Consider the following 23,397-nt stretch of genomic DNA (forward strand, 5'->3'; position numbering starts at 1 on the left):
TGAGGGGTGGGGAGGGAGGAAGAGCACTTATCTTCGCTCAGCAGCAACAAGAAGAAGTGGATTACGCAGTAGCATCAACTGATGCCAAAGGGAGTCCATCTGGGTATCTTTGACCGAGAGCTTTGGTGGCAGTGATGCAGATTCTTAAACAGTAAATTGGGGGGGAGGTGTGTAAGGGTTGGGGATACTTTAACAGCTTCATAAATATATTGAAAACAAAATGACTATAATTTCTCAGATCTGTCTCTTTAATTCCTGATTTGCAGACAGACCACATAGCTTCTCAGATAATAAATGAGGGTCACATGAATGGATTTATCGATCCAATTGATGGAACGGTGCATTTAGAAAATAAGGTTGTCCCTCATTTTTTCATAGTGCAATTCAAAATTAATTGGTTGAGCTGTTCTCTACAGCATAATCAAATTATATTTTAAAATGAGGATCTACTACTGGGGAGCGTTAAGGAACCAGCAGGCTCGGTGACCTTAAAGCAACTCTTAAGGACATATCAACAGGATACCGAAATGGCAAATAGGGCCATTCCTAGGGTTGCCAGGTGACCGTTTTTTGTTAGAAGTCCAGTCGTCAGCCCAGCAGGGACCCAGAGTGAAGGCAGGCTCCCTGCCTGCCCTAGCTCTGTGTGGCTCCTGGAAGTGGCTGCCAGGTCCTTGTGAGACTCCACACACTGCCCCGTCCCAGTACCAGCTCTGCAGCTCCCATTGTCCAGGAACGAAGACCAATGGGAGCTGTGGGGGGTGGAGCCATCCATTCACCTAGGGGCTGCAGAGACCTGGTGGCTGCTTCCTGGGAGCCACGATAAAGCGCCATTGGGACCCCACAGCCCGAAACTCCTCCTGCACCCCAAACCCCCGCCCCAGCCTGTAGCCCCTCCCAAACCCAAATTCCTTCCTGGAGCCTGCACCCCCCCAACACCTCAACCCCCTGTCCTGAGCCCCCTCCTTCACCCGAAACCCCTCATCCCAGCCCCATCCCAGAGCCAACACCCCCAGCCAGAGCCCACACCCCCTCCTGCACTCCAAACTCTGCCCCAGCCAAATGAAAATGAGTGATGGAGGGGGAAGGGGTGGGGCCTTGAGACATGGGCGGGGCAGGGATGTTTGGTTTTGTGCCATTAGAAAGTTGGCAACCCTACCCATTCCTTGTAGATAGTTATCGAAGCCATGTTAAGTAGACTTGAATCTTTAACATGTTTGCCTGTATTGTTTGAGAATTAAGAATAAATGTTAAGTGAATTTGTCTGTGTTTACACATATCTTGTTAGAAGTTTAACAGTGTGATCTAATTAACCTGTAGATACTAAAATTCTGTTCCTGTCTCATAACACTTCATTACTGTAGTCTACTGAGATGGGGCTTGTGGTATAATAATATTATTGTCCTCATTTCTCTTTGAAACTTGTAATGCCACATAGTGAACTACCCGTGCACTATTTTAGTAATTTGAATGGTTATTGTTTAATGTATTGTTTGAGAAAGGACCCATTGAATGGAGATCAAATGGTCAGCTTGCTTTCATCAAAGCTCACGTGGTGGAATTACCTGTCACCACCTCACCTGCTTCAACTTTAAAGGAAGCTTTGGTCCTGATCCTTTTCATCTCAGATCTGCTTAAACTTTGATAGGGAAAGTCTAAAGCCACAAGACTGAGGTCTCCAGATTTACTCTGGATTTACCCTGGAATTCTCATGGAAGAATGTGAACAAACTCTGCACCTGGACTATCTATAGGACTGTAACCTTTTAAATTGATTCCAGAAAGAAGGATTATACACACATTTGTATGTATATTGAGCTTTTAACTCTTTTTTTCTTAATAGATCTTAGATTTAATTAATAAGGAGTGGCTGTAAGCGTGTATTTTGGTGAGCTCTGAAATATTCATTGATCTGATGGGCAATGGGTCTGGTCCTTTGGGATTGGTAAAACTATAAGTATGGTGAATACGGTTTTCAATAACCCCTCACTGGATTGCCTAAACGGGACTGTATTTGTCTTCTGGTTAACCAGTGTGGTATTAGAGGAGTTGTTTTGTTATTGGCTTGGGGAATCTAATTATAGAATAAATCGCCAATCTTGGGGATTGTCTGTCCCAGTTCTTGCAGTCTGCCCTGCGCTGGCATTCTCAGCGTGGCCCACTGGGACACCAGTCACAACTACATAAACCAAATAATGATTTGATTAATCAGTCACTTGTCAGAATGCTCGGCATGGTATCACTGCTTTGCTGTTTTGAAAGTTGTGGTTTAAAAGTACAGGAAGAAGTAAAACCTGCTAACAAGATAGATTTTTGCAGCACATCCTGTTTACTAAACTGCTTTGTGGACTTGTCACTTTCCACTGGTTGTTGTGAAAATGTTCCATGTTCCTACGAGTTGTAATTATTCCAATAAAAAAAAAAAGAATGAGCCAATTAGATTCAATCCTATGATGCCTTTGTTTAAGCGATCACTTGTAGTACTTCACTTGCTAGCAGTTTGAGTTTCAGTGTATGTAAACTGCAGTATAATTCTAATCTTCCAAGTTTCCTGCATTGGATTTACAGTTTAGACATCTACTACATCCTGGAAGAAAAACACCATTGTCTGAAGATTCAAGGAACAGAAAAATAAGTTAATGATTGGCATTTATTCTGTCTTGTGTTCTCATAGGATGGCAGCAGAAATAGCGATGAGAGAATACAATAGGCCTAGAGCATACGAGCATTAGCACGGTATTAAGAACAGGAGAATACTCTTTTCAAGTTTCAGAGTAGCAGCCGTGTTAGTCTGTATTCGCAAAAAGAAAAGGAGTACTTGTGGCACCTTAGAGACTAACCAATCTATTTGAGCGTAAGCTTTCGTGAGCTACAGCTCACTTCATCGGATGCATAAAAGTGGAAAATGCAGTGAGGATGTTTTTATACACACAGACCATGAAAAAATGGGTGTTTATCACTTCAAAAGGTTTTCTCCCCCCACCCCACTCTTCTGCTGGTAATAGCTTATCTAAAGTGATCAACCTCCTTACAATGTGTATGATAATCAAGGCAAGACAGCTTAGTACATACAGTAATACTTGAGAACCAGTAGTGAAAGTTAACACACATACATGCAAAGACAAAATTGAGGATGTTTCTTTCCTTTGACTTTTTTCACTAAGTTGTGCTTTGCAACAATCAAATTAAAATGCATACAGCACTTTCTTGAACTGTAAGTACAGCAGCCGGTGGAAAGACTCTTGTATATGGAGGCTGTACGACACACAATCAAGAAGTACAGGAACACCTGAAATAGCGGAGAGAAGAGTTTCACTCAAAGCTGAGATTAATAATACCATTGGTTTTGTTAACACACTCTCCTGAAATTTAATTAAGTCTTATGCTGCTTGATTGCTTATCATTGCTTGTAGTGCAGACCTGTGTATTTTAATGAATCTGCCTCAAATGAAGGAGGCTGGAGAGTTATGAGGACAGGATTTGGCTCTGAGTATTAATGGAAAAAAGAATAAATCAAACAGAAGAACTAAGCCTTTTCCTTTTGTTTTCCACTGTCTCTCTGAAATTCAGACTTCCTTCATGTGTTTTCTTTTTCCAGTAAAAGGTGAACAAGTATTTGCCTACAGTTTAAAAGCTCCCAGCATTGGCTTAATTCCTTTCACTGAAGTCAAGGGGAATTTTTCCCCCGACACTAATGAGAGACGATTTAGCTCAGCACTAGATGCTTTTGAAAATGCCACCCAGGAACTACACTTTCTCCATAGTCGACACGATTTAGCTTTGTGCAAACACAAGAATCACAATCATGTAAAGTTCTGCTACATGGTAATATCCCACAAAGATACACCAAAAGCCTAATCCTGAACAAGTCAGTAAAGTCCTAGCAAACAAATCCCTTTTACAGGTGTGAGACTACACAGAGGAGACGACGGAATGGCTATTCACCCCACCTATTGCAATGCAACTGCAAGGGCACTGCTAAAGCAGGTCTAGCTATCTAATTCTTGGAAGGGAGACTAGGGGATGTGGCAGTTGCTTTCCTATGCAGCTCACTCAACAGTAGAGCCATGTGGGTTCCCTGCAGCAAACACCCACTGGCCCCATTCCTGTTTGCATTTGACATGCTCTGTTCCTTTTGCCAGAGCCAACCTTATGGGTGGGTGATGTGGGTGACTGCCCAGAACGCCATGGTCGGGGGGTGGTGTGGTCAAGAGGCAAGTAGCGGGGCAGGCCTGGGGCGAGAGACCGTGGAAGGGAGCTTGGGGCAATGGGGCATTTGCGCTTCAGCATCCCGCAATTGCGGGGGTGGGGAGGGGAGCAGCTTATTGAGCACATGCCAAACATTCCGTCTTCCTGGATGCACTCTGTTCCGGAGGCCATGCTGATGGACAATCTCATTGTCCAATCAGTGCTCATCCCCACCCTAAAGTGGTAAAATGTGCACTTCTAGTGGCTGATCCAGGGGTGAAGGGGAGGGAGGAGGTAGCAGGGGCCAGGAGAGATGGGGGTATGGTGGGGGGTCCAGAAGTGACGCGGGGGTGGGGAGCCCGGGGAGCAGAGGAGATGGGTGTGGCACCCGGGAAGGCAGTGGGGGCTAGTGGCACCATAATACAAGTTTGCCCAGGATGCCATTTCCCCTGAGGCCAGCCCTGCCCTTCACATTTCTGTCCCACTGCAGAATTGCAAGTGCCACCGAATGTGGAATGCCCACCTGCTACCTGTGGTTTACCAACAGGGCTCTCCCCGACTAACAGATGGTCTTTGCTGCTTTCTGGCCTTGCATTCCCTGTCAGGCACTTTGCCCATACTCGTGATGATACTTTTCCTTTTAAATTGGCTTGTGTCACTCAGGTAACTCTCACTCGTTATTACTAGAGCCCTATCAAATTCACTGCCATGAAAAACACGTCATGGACCGTGAAATCTGGTCTTTTGTGTGCTTTTACCCAATACTAGACCTATTGCACTGGGAGGCCAGCATTTCTCAAATGGGCGGTCCTGACCAAAAAGGGAATTTCGGGGGTGTTCACAAGGTTATTTTGGGGGGGAGGGGGGTGGTCATGGTATTGCCACCCTTACTTCTGCACTGCCTTCAGAGCTGGACAGCCAGAGAGTGGCAGCTATTGGCCATGCGCCCAGCTCTGAAGGCAATGCCCTGCCAGCAGCAATGCAAAAGTAAGGGTGGCCATACCATACCAGGCCTCCCTTACTTCTGTGCTGCTGCCTTCAGAGCTGGGCGGCCGGAGAGTGGCGGCTGCTCACTGAGGGCCCAGTTCTGCAGGAAGCAGCACAGAAGTAAGGGTGGCAATACCATACCATGCCACCCTCACTGCTGCGCGGCTGCTTCCGAGCTAGGCTCCCCGCCGGCAGCCACCACTCTCCATTTGCCCAGGTTTGAAGACAGCACCACCACCAGCACAGAAGCAAGGGAAGGAGTACCACAAACTCCCTACAATAACCTTGGGACCGCTTCTTTGGGTCAGGACAACACAGTGATATTTCAGATTTAAATAGCTGAAATCATAAAATTTTATGATTTTTAAAATCTTATGCCCATGAAATTGTCCAAAATGGACCATGAATTTGGTAGAGCCCTACTTACTGCTGTGGTTCTCTAACACAGAGTCAAGTAAAAGGCTTATCTGCTGCTTCCCTAAATGAATATTATAGATGGCCAACTTGGGGGCCCAAGATAGCTTCAGTTAGTAACATAAAGGGTGGGTAAAGCAGGATCTCCCTTCTATATTAGATACAAATCTGTTCATTGATTGCATTTTCCATCACCTCTACCATTTGTCCTAGAACTAATTGAAACATCACATCAGAGAAGCCTCTTGATTTATCAAACACTTACAAATATGTATTAAATAAGTGACAAACCTTATTAGAATAGCCTTAATTTTTCCCTTTTGTTAATATCTCTCTTTATTTGACAAACAGAACACACAGGGCACCACAGGATAGTGCAGAAATCAGAGCAGATGGATCCCTGTTTAAAAAGAAAATATATTAAAGTCTGTCAACTTAAGATGTACATCTAACTTTTCATTGACTTTATCATATTGAATGGATTTAAACTCAGACTAGAATATAGGCTTTCAGTGCTGCCTTTGACTGGGATGACAGGGCCATTATGGGGAAAGGGGGATGGGGAGATACATTTTAGTTAAACTTCTTTTATCAAAGGATTTTTATCCCAGATTCATAGAAATTAAAAGATATCAAACCCTATTTGTTTATCTAGTCCATAGCCCTGCTTTTTACCCCAGTAAGCCCCTCCCTTTCCACACACACACCCCCAACAAAAAAGTATGTCCAATTACTTGCTGTAGGAGGCAGAGAGGCAGATTACCTCCTAAGACACCAAAGACTTTATTTACAAATTAGGAAGCAGAGTTATCTAATGGGTGGTGTTTACCCAATAACAACCATGCTTTAGCAGATGGAAACCAGACTGAGACTAGAGATTGGAAGCTCTGCTAGATCAAGTCCACTTACCTGTGCAGGATTGTTCCTTATAGAGTAACCTCTGGGGTTCTGTCCGGTTTCCATTTTAAATGTTTCCAGTGGTGGAATTTTTCAACGGGTAAACAGTTTTTTGCATTTAGGGTTAGGATGTATTTTCTGATATTCAGCCAAACTATTCCTTTTCTTAACTTCATCCTTTTGCTAGTCCTCACACCACTCCTTAACACACTGCTCTATACCTTTCAGGTCTTTGCAGTTATAGCCCCCACTGACTGTCAAAAACTGTACATATTTAGCTCTGAATTTTCCTTAACGGTCAATGCCTCCATGCTCCAAATTAGTTTCACTGCTCTTCTCTAATTTCCTTCCAATTCACCTGCATCCTTCAGGTATTGAAGATCTAGCAAGGAAAAAAATATGTTCTAGATAGAGAAACTATTGCCTTCCTGCTCTGACATAGCTCCAAATTTTTAAAAGATCTTAGCTCCGAAGTGAAGTGACCAGGTTTTGAAGCTACTGTTGAGCCCTTTGGAAAATCATTAGGTGCCTAAATAGAAGCTGAGGTTTGGTTTGTTTGTTTTTAATTAGCCTATAACATTTCTGTAGAGATCCCCCAAACCTCCTTGGCTTTGTGTTATTATTGCTCTATTGAATGTGTAATCATACGTGTAATTTCGTGACCAGTATCACCCTGAAGCATTTCAGTGACATGCCTTTCCATGTCTTTCCACCCACAGAACATGTACACGTTTGCAGTTTTTTTTCCCCTAGGGACATTAGGCTGAATCTCATTTTATAATTTCATGGCCATAGTTCTAACCTTCCTCAGTCCCTTCATATTATTCCTCTCTTGTGTTCGTAACACATCCCAATTCAGTGTGATCTATTCATTTAATTTTCATATGTTATCTAATCTTGTTTTTTCATTTCTTAGGCTTTTCTGTTATTTGTGCTTTGGCACAGAAGGAGTTAACTCCAGAAACTACAATATTGTAGCTTGAAAAAACACATACACAACCGCCTTGTTGATTGAACCACACATTTAGAATTCTGTCTACATTCTGCAACACCTTTTCAGCTCATCAGGAGAACCCTTGGCGAAGAGATTCATGCTGAGGGAGTAAGAGCCAAGATTTAGATCAGTAGTTTGGTCTAAATGGCGGTTGATTATCAGGTTAGTATTATGTACAATGTCTGCATTAGAAATTATCCAATATACATTTAATTTAGATGGATATTTAAATGTAACCAATGCCTCATCAGAGGGGGTTCTCTATCTCAGGTGCGTAGCAAATCTCTGCTTTAAAGGGGCATCAATTAATAACGGATAATTGCACTTCTACTTTTCATGAAATTATCTCAAAGTGCTTTACAACAGTACCAAAGGAATGATCTATTTTACAGATGGGGAGAACAAAGGAAGAAGAGCTAAGGGACTTGTGCAAGGTTACACAGTGAGTCGGTGGCAGTTGCAAGTAGAACCGAAGTCTTCAAATGACCAATCCTCCGCTAATTTCTAGACCACAGTGCCCTCAAATCATAAGGGAAGACTCCTAGCAGCCGTGTTCAGATGGGGAGGAATCACACTGGGTGGAAGCTGGCTAATGAAAATGTAGCCAACTGATCTGCTTAGATCAATGACATGTTGCTTTAAGGGCTGTTCTTTGAGCATGAGCAAAACAAAATATTATTAAATAGTAACTAACAGGGATTCCGTATCTTGTCCGGTAGAGAGTCCTCATGGCAACGCTTCCGCCACAACAGCAGCATTCATTCATGTCACTTGCTACTTGACATTCAAGACAACAGAAACAGAATGCTCCACATAGGCCTGGATAAAGACAAACAAATGAGGCTCACTCAATGTTCTCCCCTTCATTCATGCAGACAGTTAACTTTCACCACCACTTTTAGGAGAGATGTAGAAACGGCTAGAAAATCGGAAGGAGAAAGTTAGGGACATGCCAATGGGCCAGAGCTAGTGCGAAGGAGGGGAAGGTCATTGAAAGACCTATATAGTGATGTCTTGTGAGGCTTTAATAGGCAACTCTTCTCTCCCTCCCCCTCATAATGAATGAAGGCCATTTTTTCACTGCCAAAAAAGGTGTGTTTTTATAGTAAATTTGCACACACACGCTTTAGTTGTCTCACTGTAAAATTCTAGTGGAGGCGAGGCATTGTAGTTTTTACCATGGTGTAACTAAGCGAGGTGATCCGCAGGTGCGGGAGATAGAGTTGAACTTGTGCAGATACACCACTAAAAGCTACATGAGCACTTTGCCTCCACTAGGATTTTACAGCAAGATAGCTAACCCATGTCAGTTATCCGGCTGTAAACACACTCCTTTCTGGAGCTATGACCCTCAGCAGATTCGAATTAACTTTCTTTACGTGGGACTGGAGTACAAGTAGTTGCTTTGTGTGAGAACGAGTGGGTGATGTAGCCAACTAGTGACTGGCTCTCAGAGTGGATACAGGAAATACAACTACAAGCCACTCCTTTAAATCAATATAAAATAGACAAACGGGATTCCTCCATCCCCCATTTAAAGTCAGACCCGGTAAAAGACTGGAGATATAATATTAAGCCAAACATCAAGACACCTGAATCCAAAACAAAAATACAATATTTGACTATCCACTTACAGACTCCACAGTCACTGCAGCAATCCATCAACCCGGTCTGCCACAAGCTACTTGGTGCATTAGCCACAGTAAGTTGGGGCTGTACAACGATGACTTGGGGAGAGGCCATGTCTAGTTTCACCAGCTGAGTTCAGAAGTTTACATTCTCAAAGGAGAACAAGAAAAAGGAACGGTTTTGCAAGTTGGTTAGGAATGTTACTCACATTTCTTTGTGAAATGGCACCATGTTTCTCACTTCATTGGAAGAAATGCTGTCCATATGATAACTGGATAATTTTGGTGGACACAGGAGGCCAAATTGTTGTCAATGGAGTTGGACCAGGGATGAATTTAGCCCATTTTCTTAAGTCCAGGTTATGAGAGGGTGTAAATTTTCATTCAAAAGCACATTTCTCCTTAACATCACATTGGGGCATAGTTCATTCCTGATTCAAAGGAAAGAGTGCCACTAACGGGATGGCAACAACATATCTTCCAACAACACCTAATGGTTCCTTGGCCCTCTCCCAGGTGAGTTCTGACCTACTCTGAGCCTACTTAGTTTGTGTGATCTGAGAACATCACAACACAACACACTATGGATGTTATCGCAGAAATGGAAATCTCTCTGTTGCTGCTGTTCTCCAAGAGACCACTCTGAGACCAGAGATTAGCCCCCAAATAAGGATTTTCCTTCTGCAGCTAACCCTCAGCCCAATTCTGAGATCTCACTCAGTCCTTCCCTCAGGCAAACTTCCTTTGACTTCACTGATGATTTGTCAAAGTCAAGAATTATTCTGGCAGCAGTAAACAGCTTGTCAGACATTTTCAGAGAACATTGGGCAAGATTCATGAGGGGGACTTTGGTGCTGCAACACTCATTGTTGAAATACTTAATGTTCAGGCATCCTGCTGCCTCGGGGAATTCACAGCCCAGGCACCCAGATCCTTTTTAGGCTAACAGATGTATTGGAGCATAAGCTTTTGTGGGTGAATACATGATCCACCTGATCCACCCTAAGGAGTGACTTCAATGCAACTTAAGCAAGTGTTTAAAGTTAAGCATGGGCTTAGGGCCAGATTTTAAAGGTATTTTGGCCCTTAAAGATATAGATAGGCGCCTAATGCCCAACTCCCACTGAGGTTATTTGCAATTCTGCACTTGGCACTTTTGAAAATCCCACTGGGCACCTCTCTCATCTTCAGGTGCCTAAACACCTTTAAAATCTGACCTTAAGTGCTTCTTTGAATCAGCGCCTATCAGTCTTCATTCATAGGGAAAGGAAACTAATAATGATCAATATGTGCTGTTTAAACTTAAGAACTCTATCGTGACCCCTTGCTTTTATTTCCAGATGAGCCACTATCAATTATTATAATGTCCCCTTTCTTTGATAATGAAAGAATGATTTCAGTAAATCAACAACAAGTCAACTCAACATTCATTGGTGTCAAAACAATAGTGTCCAAAATCTTGACACATTGGAACAGTTATTGTGAGGCTAGAACAGATTGGATTGCGCATCTGCATTTTGCAAGTGACACTTTTGCACACTTAACACAAGACACTCCCAACCGTGGAATCTTCCATAATAGAGATTTGTATTTTTAGTTTTCTGTGCTCCCTACCAAAACTCTTTAAAAAATGAAAGAAAAAACCCCAAATTATTTGATTTATTGGCTATTAATTATCTTATCTTAAATTATAGTTGGATATAAAAGAAGAAAGACATTGATGATATCTATTAATATCTATTAGCTATATGTAACTTCTGACAAAGTGGGTATTCACCCATGAAAGCTTATGCTCCAATCCGTCTGTTAGTCTAAGGTACCACAGGACTCTTTGCCACTTAAAAACTACTTGCTTACAAAATCAGACACAAAAAATGCAGAAGTGTCACAGTGCACTATGGCTGAAACATGGCTGACTTTCTCATTTTTACCATATCATTATAAAATATGTCAATGTGTGTATAAATATTATACTTACATTTCAGTGTGATACTTCAGCCTGTCTTTCATTTGTGAGCCTTGTCTGAAGCCCAAGGTCCCAGGCAGTGGGGCTGAAACATGTAACTTAGCTTCACGGGGCCCCCTGTGTCATGGAATCCTGGGCAATTCCCTGCTTGCCACCCCTTTATGCCAGCCCTCCACTTGCAACCCCCCCTAAACCTATCCCTTGACACCCCTCTCGGCGGTGCAACTCCCAGGTTGAGAAACACTGATCTAGATGATTTGAGTACTCACTGGAAGACCTCTGAGTACCCCCAGGGGTACACGTACTTCTGGTTGAGAACCACTGCTCTAACCAATGGGCTAAAAGTTCCTGAGGGGGCACTGCCAACTCCATTTCTTATCAGAAATGGGTTAGGCACCTAGTTCCAAAAGATGGTTCATGGCTGTGAATCCAGAACAAATGGAACGGTCTCTGTCTAGCCTGGACTTAAGCCCCACTCTTCAAAGGGATCTAAGAGCCTAGGCCACCCCACTCTTCTAAGTATTTCCCATTACCTAGATTAGGCAGCTCCCCACTCAGCATTCTGGCTTTCGTAGATCCCATTCTTAGGTGCCTAACGCTCCCTATGCATTGTATAGGGAGCCTAGCATCTAATGCAGGGCAGTGGATTCCACTGGGTGGCTAGGTGCCTAAAGGTAAGTCATTGCAAGGCTCAATGTTGCAATGCCTGAATCCCTTTAGTACAATTCTAAAAAAAGGCATTAAATAACCATCAAATGTATTAAGAATGGAGGAACAAAGACGAGTTATCTATGTCTTATCCTACATTTCCCTCATTTTAAGAAGGAAATATACTTGATATGCAGTTAACACACTTCTAAAGTCTGTTAAACAAATGTACAAAGTATTAATGACAGAGGAATAAAGGAGAAGTGTTATTAGGTTTCTATAGCAATCATGCATTTCCTCATTTTTAGAGAAAATTAGGTTTTATGCAGGTAGTACATTTCTAAATAAAGGCTATTAAAGAACTGCACAAAGGCTGCTAACTATTAGTGATAAAGAGAGAAAATATAACCTTAAATTACTTATATTTTGCAAGGAAGGTGCTGGTGTATAGCCATCTTTCAGGGATCTCTAAGAAAGCTTTTTTAAAAGCACAGAAAGTAAAAAAGAGCAGAGCAAAAAGATTCTTACCACAAAGCATCACCATATCAGCCAAGTGGCAAAAACCTCTCTTCTGGGAGCTTAAGATAAAGCAAGCCACATCACCTGAACCAATCAGAAGGTATTCTTTGACTATGTGACCTTTTGCAGACTCATATCTCACATATTAAATTACAGATGTTTTCCTTATCCAATCTGAAGGTTTTTCTAACCGCATGGTCTTTTATGGAATTATTCATTGTTGCATGTTAGAACGTAGATTAAAGATAAAATAATTAAAAGGAACAAGCATGTGATTTCTTTCTCAGACTCCTTTTTTCTTTTTAGCATTAGCTTTCTTTGTTTTTTAATTCTGGACCACAAATAAAGTTTCCTCTTTACACACAACTCCTTCAGTAATTGCCTTTTAAAACTCCTAATAAACACTGTTTGAGTTATATGCCTAACCTTTATTATAATTTCCCATATTGTATTATTTAAAAGTAACCTATTTACATGGTTTGGTTTTATGAATATAGAAAAACAGGGCCCTATACACATCCCTGGAGTGCAGTCTCCTCTCACCTTGGTTACAATGAGGCTTTGGAAAAAAGCTGCAAATGAACAGCTTGTTTCAAATGAAATTACTTTTGACATAAATTTGGGATATGGCCTCAAAAAGACTTTATTCTTGTGAAAAATTGCAAATGGAGGTTCCGCCAATAGTGCTTGCATCTCAGACACTATCCCAGCTGATATAAAAGCTTTAAAAAAATGCAGTCTTTGTAGAACGGTGCGATGTGGAACAAATTGCCATAGGGTCAAAAGGAAGACTCAGTAGGTGGGGTAAAACTAAGTTTAGATTCCACAGTGGAACCAGATCTCTGATAGGAGAGTTGTAGCTCATAGGGCTAGCTTTATTATATTCACTGCCTTGCCTTCATTGCATTCTGACTTTATTATATTTAGCAGTAATGCAAGGAACCTACAGGCCTGTATCCAGGGCCGGATTAATCTTTTGTGGGCCCTGCCCCCGCTCTGCCTGCACTCCACCCCCACTCAGCCTCTTCCCCCCAAGGCCCCATCCACACTCCGCCTTGATGCCCTGCCCCTGCTTGGCCTCGTTGCCCTGAGGCCCCGCCCAATGCTCGCACAGGGGGGAGGGTGCAGAGAGGACTTAGGAGGGCGCAAAGAGGAGTGAGTGGCAGGCAGAACCTCAGGGGGAAGAGGCTGAGCGAGAGTGGGGCCTCAGGGCAGAGCATGGGTGAAGTGGGGAGTAGGGCTTCTCAGTGTGGGCCCAGCGCCACTGCACCATTGTAAACCCGGTACTGTCTGTAACCTGTAAGACATTAATTTCATCAGTTAGCATAGTTAGCATAAGGCTTGAGGCCTTTGAACAGAAACTTTAAACAAACAAACAGCCCAGTGGAAAACTTCAAGTGTTGGGGAGTTAAAAATAGTGTGTTCAAGAGTAAATTCTAACAGGAACATGAGTCCAACCACAAGAGTGTCATAGCAACGAATTTACGTACATAAGAGGTGCATGGGTTACATCCGCAGAGCCTTAACCACAAGAGGGCCATGGCAAATCACTGATATACTAACCTATAGGACAGGTATTTTCAAACTGGGGGTCATGACCCTTCAGGGGGGTCATAAGGTTATCATGTGGGGGGGTCACGAGTACATGCACGAAAGACAGCAACTGCTATAAGAGGAACCTATCCAAATTCACGGTTCATTTTGGTCAATTTCACAGTCATAGGTTTCAGAGGGGTAGCCGTGTTAGTCTGTATCAGCAAAAACAACAAGGAGTCCTTGTGGCACTTTAGAGACTAACAAATTTATTTGGGCATAAGCTTTTGTGGACTAGAACACACTTCATCGGATGCATCTGATGTCAAGTCTCACAGTGTTGAACCAGAAAAGGGACATGTCTTGACAGGTACTCAGCAACAATACAAAATCCTCAGAAGAGACCCAAGCCAAAAACCGGCTCTCAGCACCACGTAGATGAAAGCTTTATTCTTCTTCTGTAGCAATCTTGATGTCCTGACAGTTGGTTCGGGAGTAGGGTGACCAGATAGCAAGTATGAGAAATTGGGACAGAGTGTGGGTGGTAATAGGCACCTATATAAGAAAAAGCCTCGAATATCAGGACTGTCCCTATAAAATCAGGACATCTGGTCACCCTGTTCAGGAGGCACCAGGCTAATTAAATGCAGACTCACAAGCTCCAGTGTTTGTATCATGTGAAGGAAGCTAAGAAAACAGATTTTGGTGTAAAGCTCCAAGTGGTGAACTCTAACACTGCAGTAACTATGGTCTGGAGCCAATGGCAGCAACCCACTGCAAGGGCACCTTGTGGTACACTGGTATCATCTTCAAAGCAATATGATCTCGTCCCCAGATGGCAGTACACACAATCTGAGGAAGATTAATAATTAAAACATGGACAGTATTGAGTTTAATGCATGAACTGATATATAACTGACTAGAAACACTAGAAAACAATATATATCTAAAAGAAGCATATGTTAAGGGCATACCAGGTGTAAGTACAACACTTCGCTATGAGCTAGTGGATGTAACCATGTCACCTTTAGTAACCTGGGAAAAGGTCTGTCCTCTAATCAATAGCTCCAGAGTAGCCACATCTATACCAGGAGTAGCAATGGTTACAGTATGGCATAAGTTAGTCCTGCATACAGTATATACATATAGCACCATCCTATAACGTTAGAATTGGGAAAGGTCTCACATTTAATCAAGGATTAGCAGTAGCAAAATTGTATTGGTAAATACTGTTTTTAAAATATGGAACAGGAAGAGACACTTGTTTTAATTCTTGTCAAGTACCACCACTGAGAGCAGTTCAGGTACAGGGTCTGTGACACTCCACCCTAATTAAGACTCTTATTTAACTAAGATTACATCACTGCAAAACCTTGTGTGTCCCGGACACAGCCTCTTTGGTAGCTTGTGTGCAAGTGTGGAGGGTTTGTAAAAGGGTATGAGGTGGCTGTTATATTTTACAAATGTGGTATTCTGTCAGGGAAGTGATCTCAGGGTTTGAGGGTAGTGCAAATGCAGATAGCACCTGTCCATTACAGTGAAAAGGCAGAGTGAGGGTATGCATGTTATGGGCAAGCTGGGGCATTTTTCAAAGAGGGCGGAGTTAAGGCTTCATGGGCATTTACCTTAAATCTCTGTTTCCTGGTGTGAAAGGGGTCAGCTTGCCATTGGAGCATCCCCTCATGGCCAGGCATGGTGTAGCGGCTCTATCCCCATCTGGTGCCCTCCCGCTGACATCTGCTCTGGTTTTACAGTGGTCTGCCTTTTTCCATGGCCCAGCTCTCCAGCCAGGTCATGATTTAAGTCCGTCCTTCCGGGGCAGCAAAGTCCAATAGAAAACAGCCTAGTGTCCTCACCAAAGGGTCTTCAGCCACACCTCTGGACCCCGTGGTCCTCACAGCCTTCTCTCTGGGCTTCCCACTCTCTTCATCCCCTGAATCCTCTTAAAAAAATCCCAAAATAAAAGTATACAAACTCCCCAATTTCTACCCTCTTTGGGCTTGACCACTTATCCCTCTCCTGCTGTGTTCCTACACTGAACGCCTCCCAGAAGTTTCTCCCTAGCTGTTCAAATCCTGCCCTTTTATCAGGGCTTACTTCTGGAGGCTGTTCCATGCCCAATGGTTGCTTTGTCTCTCTGCTGGCCTCTTGCCAGACTTCCCCACTCCGGAGAGGTTACCAGATCCAACTCTCTCCCTGGGCTTTCTCCTCCCGATCTCTGTAGTCTCAGAGAGCCTGCAGAGTTCCTCCCTCTCTACCTGCAGCCCTTTCCTTTGTCTTTCTTTCTTTTTTTCTTTGGCACAGCAGCAGCAGCATCATACAAAGCTACAGCTGCCAACTTCTTCATTCATTTGCTTTTAGATAGCCAAGCTTTCTCCCTCTCTCTCTCTCCTCCCACCCCCCCCCCCCCCGTAAGGAAACTCAAACAGGCTTTTTTTGCACATTCCATTCCCCCTAGTCCATTTAGGAGAAAATCTTCTATTCCAAGTGTGGTGTTTAGATGTTGCTTGTAATTATTAGAATTGGGAGCACTGGCTGTTGGGGGGTCTGAAAGGACAGGAAACAGGAAGGAGGGGGGAGGAGTTGAAGAGGCTGAGGGAGAGCTACTGAGGGTGCAGCAGCAGCTTGGAAAAGAGGTTTCCACTTTAAAAAATAAAGTCCTGTTGAAGTTTGTTAGTACCTTGCCTGGCTACAACAACATTTTGGCGACGAGGATGGATCTTCTGCCTCTTAACCCACCTGCACCCTTTCTACAAAGCCCAGCTGAGCCTCCAATTGCTTTTACTGCCTGGATCCATATCTGCTTGCAATCAGTGCTACAGAGATTTCTGAAGTAAGAAAGCCTGCTCTGCTAATCCACTGCCTTGGAGCAGAAGGGTAGCATATATTTTATACTTTTCCCCTTACAGACTGTAAATATGAGACTGCACTCAATACATTAAAGAACTTTTTTCTACCAGAAGTGAATGTAGTAGCTAATTGCTTCAGATTTTGCCCGTGTGAGCAGAAACCAGGGGAGACTATAATGCAGTATATTGCTTCCCTGAGGAGTCTGATTGTAACTTGTGACTTTGGGAATATGGCAGATGAGATGATTAGAGACCAGCTCATTGAAAAAACAACCATGCTTTGTGTAAGAGAACGTTTACTTCTAGAACCACAACTTACACTAGAAAAAGCAATAACCATTGCTACCCAGATTGAGTCAGCTACAGCTGAAGCCAAAACAATGAGCAAGGATACAGGAGGCACAGTCCAGGCTGTAACTCCTTTGCAGAAAAGTTCACTATAGCTGCAGACAAACAATTACAAGAGGAAAACTAATGAAAAACCACCAAACCAGGAAATTCAAAATACAGTAAAAGCATGCTTTCGCTGTGGATCCCCACTGTTGGATCATATTAAAGAAGTTCTGTATTAAAATCACAAATGAGTTTGATTCCCCAGAGTTTAAATTCCAGGGTATTACTAATTAAGAGGTCTCTTGGTTTTTGGTACTGTTTCTCTCCCTCTATGTGTGAAACTTGCAAGCTGCTAATTGTGTTAGTACATTCTAAGACAGAGTCTATTCTCAAAGCAATTCACACAGAGAGAGACTCAAAGCAATACTCTAACAACAGAAACAGCACCCAGAGACTCCCCGCCCTTTTGTTGTATTAACAATTGTGATTAAAATAGAGATAGAGGATGTATGTGGATGGATGCTTGGTGTGGATAATAAGTGAATGATCAGGGAGGTGCCAGCCTAAGAATCCAGTGTCCATCGGCTGAAGAAGGCGTCAAGTGGAAATAACCAGAGGACCCCCCCCCCCCCGGAGGGCAGACTGGAATCCACCCAACAGCCTCAAGAATGGGAGAACCAAAGAACAAGATAACATCTTGGAGCCGTCAGGAATGTGCTATCTGCTGATTGATTCAGCAACAGCATGATGAAGCAATTCCCATAGACTGGCATAGGAAGAAATTCCTATAAAAATGGACTCTAGAAACTGAGAACTTTGGGGTCTGATTCTGCAAACCAACTTCCAGGAGCATCAGATGAGCATCTGACAAGGCCCTGCTCCCTCCTCATGTCCAGGCCACCTGGCCAGTGGCTTGGCATGAGCAACTCTAAGGCTGGTAACTATGATAACAACCTTGCAGAACCTGTGTGTGTGTGTGTGTGTGTGTGTGTATGAATGAATGTGTGAATAAATATGAGATTGAATGGAATGTTATAACTAGAACTAACTGCTTACTAGGATTCTTTCTGTATTCACAATAAATGTGGTATTTTGCCTTTTTCCCTTTAATAAGATCCTGCTGGTTTTTAATTTATTGGTACAACACCACAACACCTTGCAAACTACACAGGATGTCCGGCAAAAGTAGCTCAGTGCAATCATTGCAAAAAGATTGGGCATTTTGTTAAAGTATGTGGCAGCAGCCAGTTCAATCAACAGGTGCAGGCAGTTACAATACCAGATGTTACTGTGCGGAACATGGACAAAATCACTACTGCACATATTCCAGAACAAATAAAGTGCATGGTAAACATTTCCGCCATACCCTCAGGCAAATCACACTCTATTCAGCTAACGTTGGACACTGGCTCAGCAGTATCTATACTACGTGATTCCATCTATTTGCATTACTTTAAAGATGTGCCTCTTACTGAACCCAAGCTTCATTTGGTGTGCTATTTGAAAAACCATATTCCAGTATGTGGCTGCCTGCCAGCAATAGTTACTTTTGGTGATTGCTGTCTAACTGCAGAGTTCTACATTGTCCACAAAGGCACTCCCATCCTTGGCAGAGATTTATTGGCTGCTTTAAATCTCAGGGTAGTTAATGGACGAATTGATCTTCCTCAGCAAAGCACTCTTGCGGTACACACACCAGTTTCAGCTGGGACTCAACACCAGGTTGAGGAGAAACTCGGCTGTGCTTATGGGTTTCTGCATAAAGTTAAAATGCAGAATAATGTGATGCCTGTACGACAGAAATTACAGCACTGTACCATTTTCAGTCAGGGAAGCTGTTTCAGAGGAACTTAGAAAACTTGTTCAAGAGGACATTATTGAAGAGATGAACTCCTCGGAATGGGTTTCACCTATAGTAGTGATGCAGACGAAGGGTGGAGGCATTCACCTTTGTGTGGACTTAAGGGAGCCAAATAAAGCTATTGTGATTGACAGCCATCCTCTTCCTCACATAGAAGAAGTATTTGCAGAACTCCGTGGAGCAAAGATGTTTTCTACTCTTGATTTGCAGAGCGCATACCACCAGGTTATGTTGCATGAAGATAGCAGAGACCTCACAGCATCAACATGGAGTTCAGTGCTATTTGGATGATATTATCGTGTTTGGAAATACTTTGGAGGAGCATGACAATAGCCTGCAGTCTGTACTAAACTGCATCAGCAAAGCAGGCCTCAAGCTCAATAGGTCCAAATGCAAATTTAGACAAACTGAACTCTCCTTTCTGGGGCATACAATTTCACAGGCTGGACTAAAACTTGATCCAGCTCATATCCTGGCAATTTCAAATGCTCGTCCTCCAACAGATTTGCAAACCTTACGTTCCTTCTTGGGTCTTACCTCCTGGTATGCAAAATTCATTCCCAATTATGCTTCTGTCATTGAACCATTACGAGAATTACTACAGGGAAGTTCAACCTTATTGTGGACAACGGATGCACAGTTTGGAAACGGTGAAAGGCTTGATTGTACATAGTCCAGTACTTGCACTATTCAGTCCTGCATTGCCCACAATTATAACTACTGATGCTTCTGATTATGGACTTGGGGCTGTTCTCACACAACTGCATGAGGACAACACAGAGAAGACTGTCGTATTTGCTTCAAGGACGCTAAGTAATGCTGAGAGAAAATATTCTCCAGTCGAAAAAGAAGCACTTGCTTGTGTCTGGGCTACTGAAAATCGGAGAACTTACCTGTGGGGCTGCACATTCAAGTTGCGCACAGACCACAGCCTTTTGACGACGTTGCTCACCATGAAAGAACTGGGAAGAGCAGGATATCGTATTGCTAGGTGGTCTGCAAGACTACTCTTTCAATTATGAACTGGAATATACGCCTGGAAACCAAAATGTGGTAGCTGATTGCCTTCCTTGCCCGCCTTTGCCCTCACCAGATGGTCCACCAGAGGATGAGGATGTAGTAGTCGCGCTTATTACAAGCGCTCTTACTGCAGTTACAAGAGAACAATTTCAATCTGCTTGTTCAGCGTGTCCAATTCAACAAAAACTACAGGAATTTCTGACAAAGAGATGGCCCAGTAACCCTAAAAACCTTGATCCGGTTTTGCTGCCTTATTTTAGAGTTCAGGGTGAACTTTCTTTGCTCAATGGCTGTGTGCTAGGAGGTACACACTGGCTACTTGTGCCAGAAAAATTACAGTCAACACTCATACACCTGGCACACAATACTCATCAAGGAATTGTCAGAACCAAACAATGACTACAGGATCTATATTGGTGGCCAGGGATGGACTCTCAAACTGAAGCACTCATAAAATCCTGTGTCACTTGCCAAATGCATGATAAGACAGCAGTGACATGTACCCCTCCATTACAGACTGTTCCTCTTCCTGAATCTGCATGGGAAAAAGTGGCGATTGACATTGTAGGACCCTTTGATACTGCTCCAATTGACTGTCGTTATGCCATCACCTTAATAGACTATTTCAGTAAATGGCCTGAGGTAGCATTTACATCGCAAAACTCTTCTGCTACAGTAATTAAGTTCCTCTCTTCAGTTTTTAGCAGGGAAGGTAACCCCAAAGAACTGGTTTCAGATAATGGTAGTCAATTTACTTCCTTGGAGTCTGAAACTTTTCTAGCAGAGGGGAACATTTTACACAGAAGGTCATCCCTATACTACCCTCAAGCCAATGGGGAAATCTAACGGTTTAACAGAAGTTTGAAAGAGACTTTGCAAACGGCTAAACTGGAAGGGCAATTGTGGATAAGCTTCACTACTGATTTCTTGCAAGCATACTGGGCTACACGACATGCCACAATGCATAGATCGCCCGCAGAGTCACTGCATGGGAAACAGATGAATACTAAACTGAACGGTGCTGGATTGTTAAAGGCACGACCTGAAGCCCCAACCGAGGATGATGTGAGAAAAACAGTTGAACAGAACCAAGCAAAGTATAAGGCTTTCACAGACAAGCGGCAGGCTGCTAAGGAACCAAAGTTTGAGTGTGGTTCTTTTGTTAGAATACGAAAACCTGGAATTTTACGCAAAGGGGACCACAAATTCACAGCTCCTCTTAAAATCATAGAGAAGAAGGGATCTTAAAGCTATCAACTTTCTGATGGGTGGGTATGGAACACTTCTTATCTTGCACCTGCCTATGCACCAAGAGGAAATTATGCCAACACCCAAGTCTGCACTGGATGACTTCACCGTAGCATCAACACAACAAGACATTGCACTGGAACCAGGGCTTGAGAGATGGCCTGTCAGACCCAGACAACCACCTGTCTGGACTAGAGACTATGTTATGTAGTATGTGTAGTGTTTTTAGTGTAATATTTCTGTCAATAGCATAGTGCCTTGTTTTCTATTTGTTCCTGTGGCTAGAACAACAATGTTTATTGTAATGGGGAGAGTTTCTTAAGAGAGGAGGGAATGTGGTGTTTAGATGTTGCTTGTAATTATTTGAATTGGGAGCACTGGCTGTTGGGGGTCTGAAAGGACAGGAAACAGAAAGGAGGGGAGAGGAGTTGAAGAGGCTGAGGGATAGCTACTGAGGGTGCAGCAGCAGCTTGGAAAAGAGGTTTCCACTTTAAAAAATAAAGTCCTGTTGAAGTTTGTTAGTACCTTGCCTAGCTACTACAACACCAAGCCGACTCACTTTTTCAAAATAAACTTTCTTTCCGTAAAACATTGCCCACAATGCCATAGAACACGAACAGCAGTTGCTTTGGTTTTGCACACATTACACAACCTAGCTGTATGGCATGTCTTTCTATCAAGTTTAACTACCATTTAAGGCACAAGTCCATTTTCCAAAGTCCCTGTTCTTATCATCATAATGCCTGACAAGGAATCAGATAAAATTACAGCTGCAGCCAGTCCCACGTCTCTTATCCAGGTTAGTGCCAACATTATCCCCATGAGTTCAGCCCTCAGAACATCATTTTATAGCCTTTTAGATTTCTGGATTCCAAGACTAGGAACACAGAAGGCTGTTCCCACTCTCCCATGTTGTCGTCTTTTGATCCATCTGTGTAGACTTGGCAAAGCTGGCCCCATTTTTCATAAATTCAGAAATTTCATTGATCATAATATGTCACTTTTCCTTCCCTAATTTATTTCATACAATTCCAAAAATGGGGGAATACCTGTCTAGCTGTAATTTGATTTCCCATGGAGTTCTCTCCATTTTTATTTTTTTATATATCTCCTTTTTCATATACCCATTTATTTACCCTGATAGTCAGAGGAAGTCCGTGGCAATCCATACCACTTGGTCCGCTAAGCCCCCGGAAATCCCTATCAATCCGTTGTGTACTTCTGCCCGAAAGGTTAGATGTAACCATTTCATCATTAAATTTATAGGTGCTTCTCTGGTGGCTATTTGCAACACACATGCTGATGTTATTGCACCACATGCTGATTGCAGAGCTTGGGCCTGGAGGAGTTCCAAATTTCTAAGAGTTGTTTTTCCAACCTGAACCAACAGCTTGGCATCTGCATCCTAAAACTGTTCTTATCAATGTTCTCTACATTGTAGCCTAATGGATGAATTGGTGTATTGATTACTGATTAATTACTTAGACCACAATGGTCGATAAAGGTCTGGTCTCCTAAACAGCTAAAGCCTCAGGAAGATTACTACCAATGTTATCAGAATGACAGACCTAGGGAGCACAGGAGATAAACTGCAATTTATCACAAGTTCCTCTATTAATAAATCCACTCAGCAGATAAACAATCCCACAAACACTGAAATACCACCACAGATAGAGAGATAATACAAAGTGTTCAGCACTATGACTGGCATTACTCACATCTCCTGCTGTGGACCCCCGAGTGTCGGTCAGATCTTCCTCATCACCATCCTCATCGTAGTCATCACCACCAGTAGGTGGCATCCTGGCTTTTCCATCTGCCTCAGTCCCAGCCTGCAGCCAGGTCCCTCTCCAAATTTTCTCAGCCAAACTCCCAGCAACCAGCCCCCTGCGCTCAACTTTCTCCCATTATAATCGCACCCCAGCTTCTCCCCAGCCAGGCTTCATCTCTAATTAAGCCACATACTCTCACCTCCTCCCCCCACAGGGGTGTCTCCAAGGAATATAACTGGCCTCTCAGACCATCATTAACCCTTTCAGAGCCTGTGTGGGGTACTCCCCTCCAAATAACACCCTATTTTCAGAAGTTAGAGTTTTGCTGAACTCAGCGTTCCAGAAGGGAACAAGCTATTACTGGGCATCCTTCACTTCGTGTTAATTAAGTTTTTTGCCATTTAATTTCCTAGTTTTTTAAACAGAGAGAGAAATGTCTGTTGATAGGAGTAAGTGGTAATTTAGACACTTGTAGTTCTCACTTAGGTTTACAGTGGATACTCTACTGTGGATAGGTAATAAACAAAAGACCTAGCTTTTATAT

At 43.0% G+C, this 23,397-nt stretch overlaps 1 protein-coding gene and 1 long non-coding RNA gene across 4 annotated transcripts in view; one reads left to right on the forward strand and one right to left on the reverse strand.

Annotated features, from left to right (window-relative positions):
• LOC311519112 overlaps positions 1-8,084 on the forward strand; it is a 23,316-nt gene extending 15,232 nt beyond the window's left edge. The window contains exons 2-3 of the long non-coding RNA XR_014711204.1: positions 7,399-7,638; positions 7,869-8,084. This is a non-coding gene — a long non-coding RNA (uncharacterized lncRNA). The remainder of the gene's footprint in view (positions 1-7,398; positions 7,639-7,868) is intronic.
• LOC311519110 (placenta-specific gene 8 protein-like) lies at positions 2,651-15,802 on the reverse strand. Of its 3 annotated transcripts, XM_084625333.1 has the most exons (6): positions 15,396-15,802; positions 12,247-12,321; positions 9,111-9,255; positions 8,171-8,295; positions 5,877-5,985; positions 2,651-3,285 (listed from the first exon to the last, which is right to left on the reverse strand). In XM_084625333.1, exons 3-5 carry the CDS (start codon positions 9,217-9,219, stop codon positions 5,881-5,883), a joined length of 339 nt encoding a protein of 112 aa, XP_084481459.1. In that variant the 5' UTR covers positions 9,220-9,255; positions 12,247-12,321; positions 15,396-15,802; the 3' UTR covers positions 2,651-3,285; positions 5,877-5,880. The 3 variants fall into 3 exon arrangements, with proteins under 3 accessions (XP_084481459.1, XP_084481458.1, XP_084481460.1); XM_084625332.1 differs by lacking the exon at positions 15,396-15,802 and having other exon boundaries at positions 12,247-12,465; XM_084625334.1 differs by lacking the exons at positions 12,247-12,321; positions 15,396-15,802 and having other exon boundaries at positions 9,111-10,712.
• Between the last annotated feature and the right edge of the window lie 7,595 nt (positions 15,803-23,397).

The sequence above is a fragment of the Lepidochelys olivacea genome, assembly GCF_965140295.1.
Source record: "Lepidochelys olivacea isolate rLepOli2 genome assembly, chromosome: 4".
NCBI classification, from domain to species: domain Eukaryota; kingdom Metazoa; phylum Chordata; order Testudines; family Cheloniidae; genus Lepidochelys; species Lepidochelys olivacea.